The sequence below is a fragment of the Eubalaena glacialis genome, chromosome 7, assembly GCF_028564815.1.
Source record: "Eubalaena glacialis isolate mEubGla1 chromosome 7, mEubGla1.1.hap2.+ XY, whole genome shotgun sequence".
NCBI lineage: Eukaryota > Metazoa > Chordata > Mammalia > Artiodactyla > Balaenidae > Eubalaena > Eubalaena glacialis.
In genome coordinates, this window is record NC_083722.1 from 93,409,439 (window position 1) to 93,431,267 (window position 21,829).

The 21,829-nt window shown below is 42.1% G+C and overlaps 1 protein-coding gene across 8 annotated transcripts in view; it reads right to left on the minus strand.

Annotated features, from left to right (window-relative positions):
* FOXP1 (forkhead box P1) overlaps nucleotides 1-21,829 on the minus strand; it is a 590,013-nt gene that overhangs the window by 86,572 nt on the left and 481,612 nt on the right. For 6 of the 8 annotated variants that reach the window (XM_061197147.1, XM_061197146.1, XM_061197150.1 and 3 more), the window contains 2 exons: nucleotides 5,397-5,534; nucleotides 4,259-4,345 (listed from right to left, as the gene is read on the minus strand). In XM_061197147.1, coding sequence (XP_061053130.1) covers nucleotides 4,259-4,345; nucleotides 5,397-5,534 — 225 coding nt within the window. Of the gene's footprint in view, nucleotides 1-4,258; nucleotides 4,346-5,396; nucleotides 5,535-16,657; nucleotides 16,744-21,829 lie in introns of those variants that run through there. The other 2 variants (XM_061197153.1, XM_061197151.1) reach the window with 2 other exon arrangements.

The window sequence follows — 21,829 nt, forward strand, 5'->3', positions numbered from 1 at the left end:
TCAAAACCTCAGAGACGTTCACAACCAAGAGGACAATACAACTCTTTCACAGAGCTTCTCCTAACTACACTTTACAAACAACTGCATTCACTTAACCTAACACATGACCTTGATCTGATACATCCATAAAATGGTATATATACCAAGACCTTCTGATGTAAAGTTCAAAGGAGGAGAAAAATGGTGGTTTCCTTTTGGTCTCCATGTAGTTTATTTTACAGTAAAAACCATCATTCTCATATTAGCAACCAATTTCAGACTTACTACCATGCCACTGAGAAAGTTAATTGAGTTTCACTCCAAAAAACAAATTCTATACCACTAACAACAAAAATTTAAATAAATTTATATGAAAAGCCAGTGTTTTCATTTGAAGAACAGCATGCATAAAATGACCCAATTGTTTTCACCCCTTCCCAAGTTATCACATTAATGTAAGAGCCAATGACAGTTATACTCATGTCAAAATGATTTTTTCACTTCTTCAACAGATATTAATTCACGACGTTTAAAAAAATGGGTGAGGGAAGGAAGAGAAGAAAAATAACATTGATACAATAAAAGATCAGGGAATTAGCTCTTGTTGAAGTAGAAGATCATGGGGCAGGGAGGGTGCTGGAGTTTGGGGAGAGTGTTTCCCATCTTACTGTAAATGAAATGTTTAGAAATTGTGTATTTATATAAAATGACTGATGGCTGTTCTGTTGTCTCTGTGGCCATCCCTAGGAAAAGCTCATGAGAGCTGTCCGCGTTTGAAAAGTCAGGATATAAAAGTATACAAGGCCCATTGTCCAAAGAAAGAATTTAAAAGCAACACTGGTTGCCAAACTGTGCTCCCCACCCAGTTACCAAACACAGGATACGAGCCCGTTTGTTTACTTCTCACAATTGAATGCATACAAAAAAGGTCTCCGTGCAGTCCCCTGGACAGGTCAGTAGTCGGTGTTAAAATGCTAAAATGCCCTGATAAACTTTGCATTTCGAATCCCCTCCCTAGCGCTGCAGTCAAAGGTCTGTTTTGCTTTCTTCGGCTCCTCCCTACTGCCTAACATAAACTGTCATAACTGCCCAGGACAAACGGCCCTTTTAAAACAATCAACTTAGCCTACCTCACCCACACAGGATGGGATCTTTTTTTGTGGCTCGACTTAAAATCAATTCTGCCTTCTCTTTTCCACACCCGTCCTGTCAAATAGTCGTGAGCCGTCACCTAAATACCAGCTGTACTGGGGCTACAGAGCACCCATCTCCCAAGGAAGGTCTTAGGTCTAAACTCAACGTGGGGCCTGACTTTCTCAAGGAAACATCTCAAGGCAACTTTAGGGGGAAAAAAAAGAGACTAAAGTACGTTGTTCTGGCCCAGGATCAACTGTCTTACTGCAGAGGTGATCAAAAGAGGGGATGGGGCGGGGGAGAGGGAGGGCTGACGATTCAAAATTATGAGCCACTAATGACTGGGGATTCAGTAAATTAATATACTTGTTCCATCTGTCAACATCCGAGTTCAAACCTTGTTAAAATCCTAACCACCAATCCACATCATGAAATTGCTACCGTGTGACTTTATTTCATGGTAGCACAAAAGGCCCACCACCTGCATGGTAATTTCAGGAGGCTTCTTCCCCCCTTACCTTAGGGAAATAGGGCTCTCCTCATCATTGTTACAACAGGTCTCGGCCACATCCAGTGGCACTGTGAACACACCGCTAGAATCCAAGGAGACATGCCCGCGGGTCTGGGTCTACCCACCCTTCAGGATGTGAAGGCAACATCATCTTTGCCTTTCGAAATGGATGGCAAAGGGTGACCACCACAAACGCAGCGTCCTGGAGATGCCAAATGCTACTACAGTGTAACCACCTTCCCCTGGTTCAGACACAAAGTATTCCCCTTTCTCCCCGAAACTCCCTTCCCAAATTCTGACACCACCATCGTCTTTGTGCGCCCGAGATGCCCCCTTTCTGACAGCAGCAATTTGGGAGAGTTAACTTTTATCCTTCCTTCTGCTGTGTAACTTTCGGCTTCATATTTCTTTATGTGCCCTCTGAGCTCATCTGAACTTTCATGTTCTCCCAGCACGCAGACGTGCATTCCAAACTACGTCTAACGGACCAAATAAGAGGTTAATAAGAAGTGGCAACAGAAAGGAAAAACGCAATCCCTGGTAACTGATAAGAATGACAGTGCGGCCCTTTTTTGTTTGTCTTCAAATATAGAGTTAAAGATCTTTAAAAAAAACTAAATTTTGATGCCTTTGAAAAGAAAGCAGCACAAAATAACAACAGGGGGTTATTGCCTGCGAGCCACAGGGGAGAAACTCCATAATTCTTATTCTCCCTTTTGAAGGCTGTTAGAAATCTGATTCAAAAAAGCAACAGCAGAGGGGAAACCTCTTGAGGCTGTAACCATTTCCTGTGATCACGCATAATGTGCTTCAAAAGTGGGTTTTTACCGATTCTGTTGATCAATTGCACCTCCTTCATATCCCTTCTTTTTTCTGCTGTGTTTACATCTGATGTGACTCAGTGAGGAGCACTGTCTGAGACTGTGAAACAGGCCTGTCATGTTGATTTATGGGCGCATCAAACCACAACTTGTCCAAACTGAAGCTCGCAGTTCATTAATTAGAGAGTTGTGACTTTGAAGTCAGCTTTCAGACTGTGGTTTTTAACATTTGGCTTAATTTATATGCTCTTGAATGTGGATCTCTAAGGAAAAAACTGAAATTCCCTTCTTGTCTTTGAACTTCTTTTGACCGCACAATAATCATTTCTTTGTCCAGAGTGATGCCTGCAATCCCAGAGTCATTAACGCGCATTGAACTGCCACTGATGAGTAAGCCCTACTGAATTAGAAAAACAGCCAGCAAAACAAAGCTGAGAGCCTTCTGCACAGTGATATCTCACAATTACATGCCTTCCCTCCCTGTGCCATTTCCATTTTAATTACTGTTAGTCCTTTAGATTTACATTTTAGACACTTTTTAATCTGTTCCCTTTTTTATTATAGCAGCACCCGGTAGCGCGCCACCGTACTTAAGGTTGTGTCAGCAGTTTCATTAAAACGCCTCCTCCCCTTCACCCCCAAACTGCCCCTACTCTGCAGGGGTTTCCATCCAGGCTGCTAAACGGGACTCCAGGATGAAAACTTGGCAGGGCACGGAAAACGTACCCAATTTGTGCAGAGGGAGGAGCCGGCAAAGTGAGAACGGCTGGCTCATTCCCAGCATGTAACACGAGCGCTTCCCGGCACCTGAGCTCAGCATCCGGGCTCCTGCGAGGGGCAGGGATGGGGAGGGTCACCTGGAGGGACTCCCTGTAAACTAAAGCAAGTGGCTGCCTCCTCTGGGTCAGCAAAGAAGCTGTTCAGCGGGATTCGGAGCTGTTTATCAAACTCTGAATTGTCATTCCAAGGAGAACACTCAAATGGAAAGAATTTCAGTCCACCGTGAAAACACGAGGAGATAAGTTACATCGGATAACTTTGGAATGGGCAGAAAGATGTCACGATAATGCACACATGCCCGGAGATACTCCCCCATCTGACTGAGCCTCAGCCACATGGAACTGCATAGAAGGTGGGACAGAAACCCTCCCTGGGAAGGCCTTCCCTTTTATGGAGTGAATACTGTCACCTAACTGGGTGGTGGGCACATGTGATCACTACGGGCACTTACAAAGTACTGTGTATATAGAAGCTATTGCGATACACGAGTTCTTCTCGGGAAAACACAAACCAACCAAGCCTGCCTTTAGCAGTTAACGATCCGTGCAACTTGCAGGAAGAAGTTCAACAGAGATCGGGGTGTTCTGAATCTTGCTCTAACTTTTGGGGTAAGAGATTCTTCTTCCAAAGGCAAAGGCCATCACCACATGCTCAAGCTCTCTGAGCTGGGACGGGGGGAAACCAAGTGTGCGCCCAAGTATAATTTTACTGAGTGCACCTCACCTCGTCCAGGTAGATCCTGGACCTCAGTGGTACCAGTCTGCAAAAGCAGCCCTAAAGTTTCTGCCACGATCCCTCTTGCCAGTGCCCACATAAGGTACACCTGGGGTGGTGTTATAAAATATGTGGCAGCCGGCAAATGGAACCCAGAAAAATCTGAAAGAAAACAGGACAATATCTCTCGGCCTGAAGGCTGACAGCCGATAGAGTCAGCTCAGTTGTGCAATCATTTAAAAGATGAATGACAGTTTAATAGCCACGAGATAGTCCTCTGGGATCTGCGGTTTGAAAGTAAAATATGTATTGTCGGTACCTCTTTAGGCTGTTTTCCAGCATGTTGTTGTAAAAGTTGAAGCTGCAACTGTTCCTGTTGTTTTTTATAAAACTCTTGAAGCTGCTGCTACAAAGGAAAGAGAGGACGGTAAGTAACAGAGAGGAGCGCCAAGCCACTGTCCCTTTCGGTGCCGTATACAAGCTGTGATTTGAAAAATAGCACCCTTTTATCTGTAATGGCCTGACCTTTAGTTTGAAACCCGACAATAAATTTCAGCGCACGCTGACTCTTCTTGGCATTATTGTTTGAAAAGTAATCTCCAAAATGAACTGATGAAAAACATACCATTTTCTACACAAACTAATTAAAAGAAGGCAAGGGATGACCTTTGATTGTACAACAAAGCCAGAGCGCCCTTGCGGAGGGAGTCTGGTGCATCTCTACTGCAAATCGCGTACATGCTTGCTAAGTGATAGGCTTGGGCGGTGTTGGGGACCCGTGTTCAGTGTCTACGTCAACTGCGTGGGTAGCTTCCTCTGCGTCCTGTCCCCACGGCCTCACCCCAGCAGCTCCCATTCCTATGGTCCTGAGTCTCCTCTATTTGGTTCAGGTGTCCATCAAGTCCGACGATGAGGCCCCCATGGCACAATGGCAGCCGGAAGTTCACTTCAGCATCGGCAAACACGGAAGAGGTAAAATCAACTCTACACCTGACGATTAACCAACTCCAAGACGTTTCTTGATGTTTAAGAGAAAAATTCTGTAAGCTTCTGAGTTGAAATGGGGACTTCAAGAGCTGTCACATTTAAACCTGCTCCTGACGTGCTCCCTATTTTGCTTTGATTCACACCATTTAGAAGCCTCTGGCTTTCCAAATAAAAAAGCTCAAAGCCCCCTAAGCCTAAAAGATCTTATTTCTACCAAGTCCAATTACAGCCTTAATCTCAGTCCATTGGGTACTCTCCAGGCCCAAACCCTCGTGGCTTTGGCAGGGTCCCTCTCTTTCAGGGATGCAAATGCAACTGATCACCCAGGGACCGATGTTGCGTCCTGCCCCACCCTCCCTGCTCTGCTTACGCTTCGACGGGCAAAAGAGCTGCTCAGGTGAGGGGAATCCTGAGTGGAGGGACGGGCCCCAGGGGCCATGGGAGGCTGGGGGAGGAGGAAGGACCATTACCTGCTGAAGCATGAGGGCCTGCTGCTGCTGGAGGAGAACCTGGAGCTGCTGAGGGCTCAGCACTTGTTGCTGGAGGATCTGCTGCATTTGCTGGGGAGTGATAACTTGAGGTGTCATCATAGCCACTGACACGGGAACCTAGAACGTTAACGAAGGATAAATAGGAAGCCAGGAAATTGCACGCCCGCAGCACTCAGCCTTCCGGGTTCAGGGACTGACCGGCATCAGCCTGCTTCCAGGACTGACCAATTTCCCATGTGCAGGGCATCTATCCGGAGGGGATGCAGCCACAAACCCTATTTAATCTATCAGGCACATTGATTTTAAATAAAGAAAAATAAAAGAAAACCCTGTAGCCGCTGACAAGTGTTCCCGATAGTCTGGTAAACAAACAAGGAGTAAAGGCTTAATAAATGCTACCTGGAGTTAGGTTAGTATGATCTCAGTTTCTTAATAAGAATGAGTCTTTGGTCATAGTGAGATGTAGCATGTTAACGCCAACGTGAATTTTGTTTTAGGGAAGAAGGCAAACAGGAACCAGTATTTTCCCGGTTGGAGCTAATATGATCCCCTTCCTCTGTGGACCGTGATTTTAAGAACAATCAATGAACGCTGAGTCTTGTGGACAGCTGAACCTTGAATGCACCTTCCGAACTTCAACACAGACCCTTCCTCTGATGCCTTTTAGCCTTCCTTATTCACCCAGCACACAGATGTCTCAATTCTTTCATATTATGTGCGATACCATTAAAAGCCGCTTTCCATGACATTTCAGTGACAAACAGCTACAGTGATGAACTTGATAGCATTTCATATTTGCAACTGTTAACACGTTTCTGCACGGGCATCTCTGCAAGGAACCTGCACACTGTATCTGAAAGGATGATGTCTTGTTCAGATAAAACACTGACATTAAAATGACAGGCTGTCTTGGCCAAGGTTACACAAATTGTATTCAAGCGGATACCTAATGACAATGCTATGAATTCTGCAAGCTTTCTAGAATGTAATTTAGCTATTCAAAATAATCACTGCACTTGTGTTTAATTTGCAGACTACACGAGAACCATTTTGTCAGGCCCCGTAATACAAGAAGACTATTTCATGAAAAATTAACCACCCCCCCCCCACCAAATAAAAAGATAAGGAAAGGGGAAAAAAAAAAAAAACAATGAAAGAAAAGACAAAACCTGTATGTCTTCTAACAGTAATATTTAACCACCTTACTTTTCTTTGGTTTCTAATCAAACATGTGACAGCAAGAAGCTAGAAGCAGTAAAGGATATACTTTGTTAAAAAGGATCTGCTGTCATCTCATGTATTACAATAAAAGGTAATAACATGTTTTGCACTTTGCCTGTGTGCCACTTAAAAAAAAAAAAAATCCAGCAGACAATAGCTGATTAGAAGATAAAAGAATTTAAAAATCTTTCAGGGGAGCAGTAAGCAAAAGGGAGAAATGCAGTATTAATTTTATGTAACATAATGTCTTAATATGCAGTTTATCTTGACTTTTTCACATGATTTGTCCTGTCATTTGCATAGCGAGCTCTCATTCCTAATTTCACAGTCATTATGCACTGATGTCCCGATTTCTCAGCATCACTAATTTTGATGAACTAACAAAGGTTCCTGAAGGTCAGATTCACATACAGTGAACAGCCTCCACCGTTGTTGTGGGCATGTTTTGTGTGGGGGGATGTTTATGCACAAGTTTCACATTGTTTGGAAAACACTAGCTGGAACATTTGAAAATTTTCATTAACCCAAGTCTGGAAGGTCATCAATGAATTCTTCCTATTGCAGGGGCCTTTTAAATGTAGATGTGGATACACTGTAATTTTAAACAGATGGGCATGTCTGAATATTTTTATATGCAAACAGGGACAGATGTATATGAGTGGATAAATTATCCTTTTAAAAAGATACTTCGCAGCACGAAATATCACCAATGATTAGAACAGTGAACTTGCATTTAATCTAGGACAAACACCAAGAAGACATTATCAAAACATCTAACCACCTAGAAATTCATTCCAATTAGTTGACTCTGTCTTCATACAGCAGAAACTTTTTGAATTTTTCAATCTGTATTGGGTGCCAATCTCTACCTTTTGAGCTGCGAAAGCCAACGTATCACAATAGAAGTTTACTTTTCCTTGAGAGTTGCATCATCATACAGGGAGGTTTGATTAAGCAAACAAAAGAACCATGTTTAAGGTTTCTTTTTTCCCCTGCGTTTCTTGGATGATGTACAATATAAATATTCTTGAGCCAAATTTCTGATGGTGATGAACAGGAAAACAGACAGGAACAGGGTGGTGTTAAGATCTAAGCTGGTGATGAACGCAAAATTAACAGTGTTACAACAGAAACCATCATAGAAACAATCTCTTGCTCATAATGTTTAAAAGGACTATGGAGAGCCTATGCAAGAGAAGGGCACCAGAGAACTTTTGGGGGTGATGGAAATGCCATCTATCTTGGTTGGGGTGGTGGTCACAGAAGGTGGATACAATTGCCAAAATTCTTCCAACTGTATACTTAAAACAAATGCATTTTATATAGGTAAATTATGCTTCAATAAAACAGATCTAAAAAGTTTAAAAAAACGACTTACATACACAGATAATTTTTAAACTCTCATATACAGTCAACAGTTTAAATCTCCTTTTCCCAAAGTTATTTATTCAATTTTTGTCATCATGTTACAGAACAGTAAAATGAACTTGAGTCTCCTCTCCTTTTTCCCTTTGGACATCTCGACGGAGGTGGTGACAAGTAATCAAATGCTTAAAGCAGCAGCAGGCACAGCCAAAGGAGGGAAAGGGGCGAGAAGCCTGAGTAATCCTCCAGCCTGGTGACCGGTCTCTGAATAATCAGAAGTGGGCTATTAGATCCTGATGGCCTTAACTTTGCTTTTATTATCTGAAACCACATTTTCACACAAGTTAGCTCTGAGCTTCCAAAGTGGGCTCGAGCTTCATTTACAAACATAATAAAACTGAGATTTTCCCAAAGTTTCTCCTCCAACGTGTCATGAAAATCAGTTAAGGAAAGCTTTCACAAACATAGCCAAATGAACCAGAAACCATTGTGGGGTAGAAAAAGGAAAAAAAAAAAAAAAAAAAAAAAAAAATCTGAGCACAGTGTGAGGCTTTTAAATAGTTAAGAATTATAGCCTACATATCCACTGCCTTGGCTCTCGACGTCTAACTTTTTCATGTAGCTAGTCCCTACTAATACTGGGAATCAAAGGGCATGCAGTACCAGCGAGAGGCTATTATAGCCCACACTTTACTGCCCATTACTACTGAGGTCATTAGCGGCAAGAGTGATTGTACTGGTCTTAACCTATTGATCACTGTAACTACTATCATTTAATCCTGTGTTGAATGTCTGGAAAGCAGCTAAAGGCACACAAGAGAGAGTGCTTCAGCATTGAGAAATATGGCCAAGGCTTCGAAATTACACTTTGATTCATAAAATCTAGCCAGTGGTTTAAATCAATAGTATTTAAAACAGGCATGTGAGTTTTTAACTACAGCACTCTAATATTTATAAGCCCCTCTTTCAGAGTATTCAGTCGAAACTAAACTCCCCCCCCCCAATTCCATGCACCTACTTTACCCTCCTTGAGATAAAAACATTAATTTCTGAGGTTTTGTGTGGTACGGGGCTCATGCCTTAACTAGGAGTTCAAGCTAATGCTCGATTTCTTCCTCAAATGACAATTTAAATAGAATGCAAAAAAAAAAAAAAAAAAAAAAAACCTGTATCCCCGATACTGTAACTACCTTAACTGTTTGAGTATATAGAAATGAGTATGTTTTATGAGTTAACAATGAATCATAGAAGGCAATTTATGAAGAACGGGAATGATTCTGTCTAGCTGCCTTCAGGGATCAGAAATTCAAATTAAACTTCTGGCAGACATTTAAAGAATGCTAGCATACAAAACTGAATTTAAACACACACACACACACACACACAGTTAACACTCTTTAGTTGAGTTTCAAGAGGAAGTCATGAATTAAAAAAAAAAAAATTGGTTAATACACTGCTGACTGATACCAATTGGGTGTGGCCCACCCCAGGTGCACACAAACCTGCGAACATGGCAGCCGGACAGCTGTGCTGGGGCCATCGGGACACGGCTGCTGGTGTGGGCCTGCTGCTACCTTCCTACCAGCCACTGGGGAAACGTCCTCTGCACCCATAAGTGCTGTTAAAGGCCCATCCACTGCTGTGTAAATTCTGCCTGATACAGTTTTCTTTTACTTCCAAATGGCTTTATATCATCTGAACGCTAGAAGAGTATTAAAATAATATGGCTTATTTTTCTCCTCCATCCTCAACAGGGAGAGGCAGGTGAGGGGAAGGGGAAGAAAAAAATCTAAAAAGCAAACAAACAAATAAAAACACCCATAGAAACAATACTTATTTCTAATCTAGGAGACAATTGGAGGAATTGGGTGGGAGGGGAGATGACACAATATAAATACTGAAAATAACATGTTATCCTTTCTTTTTCTTTCTCTTTAGTTTACACTCACGTTAACTCCAAGGAAATGCTGCCAGGTATAAATACACATAGATTTCTGGACCTCAGCATTTCTCATAATTGCTATGTGTACAAATAATGCAAATGAGAAGATAAAAACATTTTAAATACTGCTGTATTTCCATTTCTCTGAATTAAGAATTTAGAAACTAGTTTTCATCTCTGGTTATTCACCTCGTGGATGTCCCAAGAAACTTAAGTCCCTTCTAGACCTTGGGCTGTGTTTGAATGATAACTGACCAGGTTAGGCAGTGTCACTTGGTTCATCAAATAAGAGCAAAATGAATTAAATTAGAATGCTCCAGAACATCAAAACAAAACCAAAGAAAATGGCTACACACACACACACACACACACACACACACACACACACCCCTATGTCAAATTTGATATGATCATGTAGAAGCAAGCCTGTGTAAAAGAAAATAAACAGCAAGCCCCCCCCCCATGAAAGACAACAGTTTTCATAATTAATAACCCAATGGATACAACTGATATACCAGCAAACAAAAAAGTTAGGAAGCTTCTGTTCCCCATGGTGTTTAGAAAGAAGAAGAAACGCACACACAGACACACAAAAACCCAAAAAGCCACAGATACCATGTAAAGTAGCTGTATCACACAGGAAAGAAAATACATTTCTGACATAATATTTCAGTCTTCAAAAAATAAAAAAAAAGCATGCTATTCATGTGGAAAGTATAATTCTGTTTCATTACAGAATTCTGTTTTTTGTATAACTCTTTTAGGCTTCGCTATTTTGCCACAATACTGTACAAAGCATTAAGGCAGGTAATGGTTATTATATTAATGCAAAATCATCTAAGTAGTCAGTCATTAGCATAACTGCTCTCTCAGTAACAATACAACCACCTATTAAAATTTTAGGGAAAAAAAAAAGACCTCTTTAAAATGCAATTAGCATTTCATTTTTTATCATTTTGTTTATTACATTCTATCAAGAAAGGCTATCCTTCCTTCAGGAAGAATTGTATGGCCAAGACTTGCCTGCCAATCAGGAGTTATTTCAGGTTATCAAGCCTAATAAGCAATCCTGGCAACGCTCTCTGCGCTCTTCTTTTGTCTCTAAATTGTAAAAAGTGGCATAAATTCATATTTGTTTACAGCACAGGCATTCGTGGGACCTCCACTGCTCTCCCCTCTCATCTCCCCACGCACACAAGGTTACTCCACTAAGTGCCAGCGTAACTGTTTTAGCTCTAATATCAGCTTCATTTGCATAAAAATGTAAAGTTTACATAAATTAAATCGCTTCTCCCATTAGTGACTGTTAAATACAGGAAACAATGGAAGCTACACGTGAAAATAATCATCCAATAAGCCCTGATCTTTTCAACCTAGCAAATATTATTATTATTATCATCATCTAGAAAAATGCCCCCTCTTCCTTCCTCAGTCTCTTTCTCTTGGAGGAGGGATGGAAAAAACTTAGTGCACGTGGATCAAACCTGCTATGACAATTTATATTAACAACAACAACAAAAATCGTCTTTTAAGTACTGTAAAGAAGAGGAGGGGAGAATTATTCCAAGAAGGTACCTCAGAATAGATTCTACCCACAGATCTTTAGCTCTTGAAGAGAAAAGGAAGAGGCCTTGGCTACATAAGCTCCCTTACATTGAAGCATTATTCAAAAATAGTGAAAGGGAAGGCAACTGTATCCATCCTATTTGACACACATAGATGATTAGAATAAGGAAAGACAACTTGGAGATACAGCTGTAGATCAACGGATACTGTTAAATGAAGAAAAGTTAAATCTTGATCTTTTGCCCATCAAACATTTTTCTAAGACTAAGAATTAAATGGACAGCTCTTCATGCTTTAACCAGCATAGAAAATATCATAGGGTGCTTAACTACGAAAAAATATATATCATATACATATAATTAATATATATACATATATATTTTACTATTTACTGAGATACAGGGGGGATTTTAGTTGGATTTAAACACGCAGGTAGGCCAAAATTAGATCATTCCAACGTTTTTAAGGCCTGACTGAGGGTGCAATCACCCTTTCCTTCCCCCTTTTTTCAGAATTACAACTTCTGTTTCTCAAATTATGTAGTTTCTCCTGCCTATTTCCAACACCTTTACCTTATCCATCACAGTTAAGCTAAGGGGTGCAAATTAGATTCTAATGGGAAAGCATCAGTTGCTTCTTTGACAATCTCACCATTCACTGATTTATTTCTAATGAAGACAAAGCCCAACCCATAGCTCCCTACGTGATAAAGGCCAAAACATGTTCAAAAATGCCTAGTAAAATCAAGGCAAATGGGAAAGCCATGAAGACCTACCCTCATGAAGTGGTGTGACAATTAGAGTAACTGTACAAAAAGCCATCTTCAGGACAAAGTAAAAGAAATTAAGCTGCCACAACAGTAACAGGTTAGATGAAAAAAAATCAAAATTTAATGTATTCTCCCTTGTGTCATCTTGTTTTGTCAAGACATCAAATAGAATTGGGAAGTACAAAATAACAAGCCCTTGAGAAATCACAGAAGCCGACCTTTTTGATGTTGTTGATTTACCTTGTTCTCAGTTATTTGAACAATGATGTTTCAGATTTAAGGGCCAGATAAAGCTTAAAAATTAAAACATGATACCAAGGTATCCCAAAAAAAGCGCACCCTCACATTTAGCCAGCAACTTCATTGATTAGTTGCTTTCAACCGGATTTGAAAAGGAGGCACGGTGCATGTATTCAATATTTATTTCTCTCATTCTAAATTAATTTCTCTTCAAACAGCTGTCAGGTAGGAAGAAAGACTCAGAGATTATTCCTACAGTCCTCAAGTAGAGGCCCAGTTCAGGTCTTTCCAGATAGTTCAAGTTCCCACCATCTGTAGAGGACTGTTTAGCTAAGAGGTAGCTGAGTTTTCTCTTTTTAAAAAAGAGTAAATAAAACTGAATGTAGAATGCCATTTTTGAGGAGGGGAAAAAAAAAAAAAGTACTGCACACTTTGAAATGACTCAAACCAATGTCCAGAAATATCATGCTATTGCCAAGAATAGAAATCTTTCATCAAACCAAACCAAATTCATGTCTGTCCCCAAACCCAGCCATGCAGGTATACACGAAGCTGCATTCTTTCTCTGCCCCCGGAGAGCTACAGCTTATCAGCAACATAACTCCTAGTCTTGTATGAAATCTTACGTACAAAGATATATAAAATCAATATATCACACGATAGCTTTCTCAATTTTTATGTGTAGATGGCTGCTTCTACTAGAGCATACATATGAACCAAAAAATGCAGCAGTAAAAAAAACATCTGTTTAAAAGACACTGAAAGTAAATAACCTAGTATTTACAAGCACTAGTAGAATTCATAAGATCTGGACTAGTTAATAGCTATTAAATGACTGCAACTCCTTGTCATCAAATTCATACGCATTTTAACACATAACACACACACCAGATACTGTGTATTTATTTACTCCAACCTTCTCTGGTCAACTGTTGCTGCCTTATTCCTCGCTAATAAATCACAAAGAACTACCTGCAGTGGACTCGGACGATTCTATTTGCCAAACTCCTAAGAGGACAGTTTTAAGCTTCCCCTTAGTGGTGTTCATCTACAACTAAACCACAGAGTAAAATAAATTTCTTCAATCTCCTTTTTTTGGCCAATTCAAATTTTATTCACATTTTAGTTCAAGCTAAGAAGCTCGTCACACTACCGTCTCCTGATTGTCTCAGTAAAACCCTGTAGCACCAACACACTTCTGCCACCTTATTCAGCTGAGATAAATCTGAAATTTCATTGCTTTTAATTAACCTGGATTTTAATTTCACTGTATCTTGCAATTGTGTGGAGGTTGGCTGAAAAGTTTGCAGAACTGGTCAGCGTCATGAAAGAGTTTATCTTTCAAGTGACAGCTCCTGACAACATGCAAATACAAGGCAGTGATGGTGAGGGTTTTGTTTTTACAGTACACTTGACTGTAAACAAACAAACAAACAAAATTCAGGCCAACCACTCCTATCATAAGCTTTCCGATGATTTATGGTTTACCAACTGAACACTGCATGCCTTTAGATGCATTACTTCAGCTAGTTGAGATTTAATTAAGATCACAGCCTCTAAAATCCCTGTCAAATGAAAATTCAGAGAAGACAATACACTATATAGCCTCTTGCAGAATGTTTCCATTCCGTCCTCTGGAAAAATATGAGTTAATCCGCGTTTCTATGGCTGCAGACAAAAGTTCACTAATTTTGTTTTCTTTTGACACTTAGGTTGTTTTCTATTGTATGTCATGAGATCATTCCCTTCCAGGGAGGGAAGAAAAAAATCGAGAGTGAAACACGTTGCAGAAAATGCCCTTGACATTATTATCCGACATTAGCATAGCTTAGCTATGATGTCATCACATCTTCATATAATCAGCCCATGCTTAGGAGAGTTTCATTTAATGAAATATGTTTATTTAAAAACACAACACAAGCGGGAAGCCTACCTTTCTTCAATTACTCAGATTAAAGAATTGACATGTTAGGCTCCTCATTTCCTTAACTGACCAACTTTTTATCAAGTGAGCTGCACATATGGGTAGAAAAGAAAGTTCTGGGAGCAAATAAGAGAGCATAAAGGCCATTACTTTCATTCTATAAGTAGTCCCTAGGGTAAAAAAAAAAAATATATATATATATATTAATAGATTTCTTCTTACAGATTGGTAGTGACCCATGCTCTTTTTCCTTTTAAAGAAAAAATTTATGATCATGTGGCCCTTTTACCTAGTCCAACGTATTTTTATTTGCATCATCTTAATATCTGGTTGCTTATATCATGCCTTAGAAATGACAGGTGCTCACAGTCTGGCTCTTGACAGGCCACTACACAAATAACTGTCTTGCCTGAAAGGGCTAATGCAGTACTAATGAACAATAAATCAACTTTGATTATCAAGTGTCAGCCCAATCCGTTTTCAGTTCAGCTCTATCACATCCTAGAGTAAGTCAGCCAGTGTCTCTGGGTAGGCAGTCTGTATTTTGGTTTCATTTTTACACACTTTCCACTGAAATGTGTCAGGGAGTTACAAAGAATCACGTAAAATAGAAGTAGACCTTTTTTCCATGTTAGCGAAGGGCATCAATTAGGAGAATGTGCTTCAGTCTTCGTTCGGTTTACTTAGTGAGGAGTCTTAACACTCGAGAAAGCTTTGTATTCTTTTAAGCAACAGTAACAGCAACAGATCCTAAACTAGAATCTTAATTTGATCATGTTTGAGGTTTTTGACAATGACATGCTAGCTTGAACACTTTACCACATAAACCAGCTTTGACTGAGCATTCCTCTTGGAAAATCTATTACAAACAAATGGGAAAAAAAAAAGGCCGCCTCTAAAATAAAAACTTCACTCGATTTGAAGTTAAAAAAAAAATGGCTTCTTTAACACTGACTTCCTAATAAAATAAATGTAACTTATTTTTTTCTTAAGCAGATTAGTCACTGATAGTATGATTCACATTTCCTGTTATTAGGCTTAATTTTTCCCCCAAACGTGTCACTTTCAGAATGTTGGAATCTATGGAAATTAGGTGATTTTCATTTTTAAATTGGCTTGATTAGAACATTCGGTCTGTGTGGACAAGAGTATAAAATTATTAGATATTTTACTCCGAACCGGTAGGCCCTGAAGGAGTTAAACCCAAAGAGGAAAAGAGTCTATATGTACTTTGCTCTAAAACTTTACCACCCACTTCCTAAAGGTCCCCTCCTTCCCATCACGACACTTGGGCGGGGGGAACCAAGAAAGTCTCGTTTCCACTGACCGTCTTTCAGGCAGTTCTGACAGTTGAGGTAGCTACATTCAAAGCCGGTTCGGATGGGAGCACCCCTTGACAATCCCTCAGTCTGCTGCGCGTCCTAACCCAAAGCCCACTCACTACTTAATTAACCAGCAAAGTAATGCAACAGAGGGTGAACCGCCCAAACCTGCCCGAGTGTCCCTCCGCCAGCCTGCCCTTTTCTGTGTGCGGCTTTATTCGTCCCCCTCCCCCCTTGACTGTGTGTGAACTCCTTGAATTTGAACAGCTAAGCTGAAAATAGCCTAGGCAGATATAGAAACAAACTATCAGAAGCAAAGAAACATCCACACGGGTTACACTGAGATGGAAGGTTCCTTGTATATGTCACACGCTCTGAAAGTGACAGAAATCACACCCCAGATACATCCCCCGAATGGAGTGATGGCGAGGGCTTTACCAAAGTGGCTGCCTGAAGGCCAGAACGGCAGAAAACCAGTCGCAAACGAAAAAAAAAAAAAAAAAAAAGAGAGCGAACGAGAGCGCGAGAGCAAAACACAAGCAGGACTTCCTTCAACTCTCAACTACACCCCACCCATGAACATTTTAAAAAAGGGAGAGCAAGAGAGAAACGGCGCGGGGAGGGGGGGGGGGAATCTCTCTCTTCCAGGACCCACAGGCCTGGAGCTGCTTCTTCCCACCCCTCCACTCCCTCCCCCCGCCTCCACTTCCAGAGCGCAACTCCCACCCAAGTTGGTAAACAGCGATGGTTATTATTTTTTTTTTTTTTCCAAAAGACTCAACTTAGAAACCCTCGGGCGCCCCTGCCTTCCCCAGCGAGGCCCCAGGAAGCTGGCACCGCGGAGCCCGGGGAAGGAGAGCAGAACGGCAAAGATCAATCACAGGGACCAACCTGACACTCTCCATGTAGCCGCCAGGCGCGCGGAGCCGGCTCAGGGCGCCCGCGCGGGCCGGGCGTGGGGTCCGGCGGCCTCGGCGTGCAGGCGGACTGCACGCGCGCAGGGGCGCTCCGGCTCGCGGGCTGACAAGACGCGCCGCGCCGCGCCCACCCGCCCCGCCCTGCTCCACCAATCACAACCCGCCTCTAAACACCCCGCGCCGCGCCGCGCCCCACACAATGGGCTCCGCGGCCCGCGCCCCGCGCCCGCGCCCCCCGGCCCCCCTCCGCGCGGCAGGTGAAATCACGCTCGGCTGAAACCCGGCTTTTGTTTCGGGAGCAACTCCGCTTAATTGCTGTTAACCCTTTGACCCGCCTCCGGCTGACGTCTGGGAAGCCGGGCGCGGCGCGCATCTCTCCCTCCGGCCGGGGCTGCCGGGTCGGGGATTTTTGGTGGGGTGGCGGTGTTTGTTTCCTCTTGGAAACTGACAAAGAGTTGTCCCGGCCTTTCAGAGCAACCCGAGCGGCAACGCAGGGGAACCGGCGCGTCCGGCGCACACCCCGACTGCTCGGAGCAACTGTTTAGAATCGGAAGGGGATGCGGGGCTCAAAGGCAGCGCAGGAGAACTTCCTCGAAAACGGCCTTTGCGGGAGAACTTTCGCTTCACGTCCCTGGTTTAACCCAGCCTTGGCCTCTTTTATTTCCCCCCTTTTCTTTCCAAGAGCCGGGTTCGCCAGAGTATGCTTGTGCGCACAGAGGAAAACGAACCCGACACGGGGGTTGAAATAAATAACCAACGTACCTCGTTGCTGAACCAAGCTCCTTGCCCTCTAGAACGACAGCTGCTGAAGCAAGCATCTGCCACTCTTTCGCTAAGGAATAATTCTCTAAATTCCGTTCTTATTTATACAACAACATCAACACAGGCTACTCTCAACGAGCACTTGAAGATGACCTCTATTAGTCACTGCTCTTTAAAGCTGTTTAAAGCTGAGTACAGTGTGAGAAAAAAAAAAAAAAAGTCACCAATATGCTAAACTTGGTGGGCTCAACTGGCCCGATTTCGGTGCCAGGTTAATTTAGTCATTTTCGGCAGCTCTAGAATCACCTCTCTAATTTACCCTTGTTCAATTTAGGGAAAAACTTTTTGGCCTATACTTACAAAACAAACATACAAAACTCTAACTTTTTAATTATTTTTCTCAAAAATGTTCGAGGAGAAGTAGTCGTGACATTAATGGTTACGTATTTTCCCTCAATTAAAAAAAAAAAAAAGGCCACAAATCCTACTCCAGTAATTTCAGTTTTACTTGAAAGTATTTTTCCATTTGAGGTGTTAATGCAGGTTACTACAAACCAGAAAGCATATTGATACTATTTCCGATCAAGCAAATGCCTGAATTTCAATCAGGTCAGCTCGGGAGCAGACAATTCCCCCATTAATCTGCCAGCAAAAGAGACAAAAGCGCCAGTTGACTGTCAACTTATGATCAGATGTTAAATGGGTGCAGCACTGATCGAGCTCCACCCTAAAGTGTTTTTGTGTCAGATAACAAATTTATTAATGGAAGTTTTTCAGGTCACAAAAATGTGACCCCACCCTCTCATGAATATTCAACAGAGAACCAAGGGCATTCTTTTTTGGGGAGAGGGGCCTTAAATCTGCCAGTGTACCATGAATCAGTAGAGTTCTGACTCTTAAAGAGACAAGGCCCTCCTTCCGTAGGGGCTGGCAGGGCCCCAAAGACAGGAAATAAAAATATAGGAAGTTCTCTCCAACCAAGGCACAGTGAGAGAGGAGAAATGTTCATTTCAAAATCCACATGCGATTTTTTTCAAAGGTATTAAAATTCATTAGAGATTTAACGTCTGTGAACAACATCAGGGTGCCCTTTAAAGAAGCAATTCTTTTTTTTTTTTTTAAGACAAATTCTTTCAGAAGCATCCATAAAACTCAAGCATGCTTTTACAAGTTGGCCTACCCCCTTTGCAGGTCTGCGTTTGTAAGCTAATTGTCTCCGGGAGCATCCAAACAAACAAACAAACAAGCAAACAACAAACATTACAGAAGCTTGTGACCCAGCTGTGGAGTCCAGCCTCACACAAAATAATTAGAGAGTGATGCAATGCGGTGGTTACACAAGTACTAAATTGCATGGTGGTGGCATTAAGCACCATGAGACCACAGAGCAGGGGGAGATGAATGGATCAGGAGAGGTCTGGGAAGGCCCCTTGGGGAGGTGGTGTTTCGAGGACTGATGGTTTGGATAAGGGGGGAGGTGACAAAGTAGCTTAGCAAAAGCAGAGGCCACCTGGAGCCCTTCCCACCCTCTCTCCAAACATGACATGGTGACTCAGAGACTACTTCTAGGCAAGGAAATGTACCATCAGAGATAAACCTGGATAAGTTTTATATGCCCAGGCCATTTTGGTTAACGCTCCCAACGCAGGGGGCCCAGGCTCAATCCCGGGCCAGGGAACTAGATCCTACATGCTGCAACTAAGGGTTCGCATAAGAGTTTGCATGCCGCGACGAAGATCCCGCGTGCCTCGACTAAGACCTGACGCAGCCAAATAAATAAATATTAAAAAAAAAAAAAACTTAAAAAAAAAAAAAAAAGATCCCTTTCCATGTGGTCCTGTCTACCTGCCCTGTGCCTGGGATTCAGTGAGAACTGGTACTTTCAATGGCTGGAATACAATACAAATGTTAAAAGATGCAGTGATTTAGAAGACTTAGTTAATGCCATTTGTTCTATGAGTGCCAGGTCATTTTGGAAAGGCTGGGTCAGAAAGGCAAAAAAATAAATAAAATAAAAATAAAAGCAGCAGCATTTGGACATTTGGATTGCGGGAGCTTTAGAAAAATCTGGATTGAGGGGCAGGCTTTAGAATGGGTTACTCAGCCACAGGGGTTCATTTAGTTGTCACAATGTGAACAGAAATTGCAATCCCCATTTTACAGAGGAGGAAGCTTAAGTTCAGAAAGGCAAAGTGATTTTTTTTTTCTTTTCCCTGTCTAAGAATCAAACACACCCAGCTCCACGGGCCACAAGGGGAAACAAGACACTGAATAGCTCCAGAAAAAGAGAGGCCATGATAATATAAAACGAATACCTGGAGGTGGGGGGAGGGCTAATGTTTAAGGAAGAGTGAAGGAAATGCTAAATACCGTACTGAAAAATATTTTTGATGCCCACATCCTAACACCCACAACAGATACAGCCCTTGTTCAAACACCACATATTAAGAAACCTGTCAGTTGCTAAATGAGTCCATTGTGCAGCTGGCTGTGTACTTAAGAACAGATTACTATGATCCCACACCAAACTCTAACCACCAAATAACACACCTGGGACTCAAATCATGTATTTTATTTGGTTCTGCTGAGCCCTAGCCTTGAACGCAGAAGAAAGTGAAAGGTTTTACTGCCCATTCAGAGCTGAGAATGTAGATAAGATGTATTCAACGCAGAGTCAGAACGAGCATCTTGTCGGGACGTTATTCCCACACTTTGATGGATGGCACGGCCGAGGAGGAGACACCAGCCACGGTGCTGGGCCCACGTGGTCCTCGGCTCCAGCCGGAGCTGCTTGGCAATCACCAGAAAAAAGGACATGTAAATGGGCACTGGCTCACATATTTCTAAGCAACACTGAGAGCGAGACACCTCCCCAGATAAAGTCAGTTATCTCTACCAAGGGATGAACAGTTTGATGGGTTGAAAAAAATCAACTTGCTCATGAGGGCCAAAATCTTCTTCTTTTTTTTCTTTTTTCTTTTTTTTTTTTTTGGCCGTGCCGTGCGGCATGCAGGATCTTAGTTCCCCGACCAGGGATCGGACGCGTGCCCCCTGTGGTGGAAGTGTGCAGTCCTGACCACTGGACCGCCAGGGAATTTCAAGGGGCCAAAATCTTAATTCAATTCCCCGTCTTCTTCCAAACAGCCCTTGCTTGAACACTTATTTCCTTTCTTTTTAACCATTCGTTTCGTGGAGTACCCAGAACATATTCTGAAACGACAGAACTTAAAGAGATTCAACCAACTGACCCTGTTGCTAGAGGAGAACACGCTCACAGAGCAGGACTACAGAATTTAGGCCCCTCACCCCAGAAGTGGGCTTGATGACCTGCCCAGGGAAGCGAGTCTCTCCAGAAGGAGCCCTGCTTTAGTTATTTCTCGTGTCTCCAAAGACCGCCAACCAGCAGCCAATTAGAGAGACTAAACTGCAACAGACATGCCCGATTCTGGACATTTGGGCACTTGTCTCCAAGGACCTGCCGTTCCTTCTTGATTTAAGTGGGGCTTTTACTTAAAAATATAAATTAATACATCATCCATCTACAGGGAGCTAAGGCAGTTAGCTCCAGATTGCTATTGTTTATGTCGCTGTGATGTCTGTGGACAATGAAGGCAATTATGTTGCTTTTCTTTTGCTCCCGCTCAGCCAAGGGAAAAGACTGCAAGTTCTCACTCTTGCGCAGGAGTTTACATTTCTCCCCGTGACACCCTCCAAACTGTCATCAGCATCTTCATTTGATGCAACATTTTATAATGCGATTGCTCTTGGTTAATTTTCTAGATACACACTGTGACATGTCAACATTCAGGTGACTTATGAATATGATGGGTACAGAAGCTATGGAAAACATTTACCACCCTCTCCAAAAAAAAAAAGTCCCTCACTCGAAATGTAAAGATATTCATAGAATGTCACCGGTAAACAAAATCACGTCTGGGAAAGAAAAATGGCAACATCCATTCCAAACTCTGCATCTGATTGACAGTAACAAATTACTCTCTCTCATTTATGCTCAAACTATAATCTCTTGTTTTAATATAATGTACAATGTATTACTGGACTGCTTCTACCGTAAGGTTAGAACAGATTACACCGAGGTGCACAAAAGCCTCAAAAAGGGACATGTTTTAGGGCAGGAGGTCATTTCCCAAAGAGCTCTTTCCTTCAGGTATCAGGAAGAAAGAATCACTATCACCATTAAGCACGAGGCCTTATTCCCCCCCACCCCCCGAAGAGTGACAGTGCTGACGACACACCCATGTGCAAACTCTCGATTTTAGGCACAAGCAGAACTGGGTCACTGAAGGGGAAAAGAAAAAATGGCTCTTGGGTGATGAGATGACATTTGAATATTTTTGTAAAATGTTTAATTATGTAGAAATCG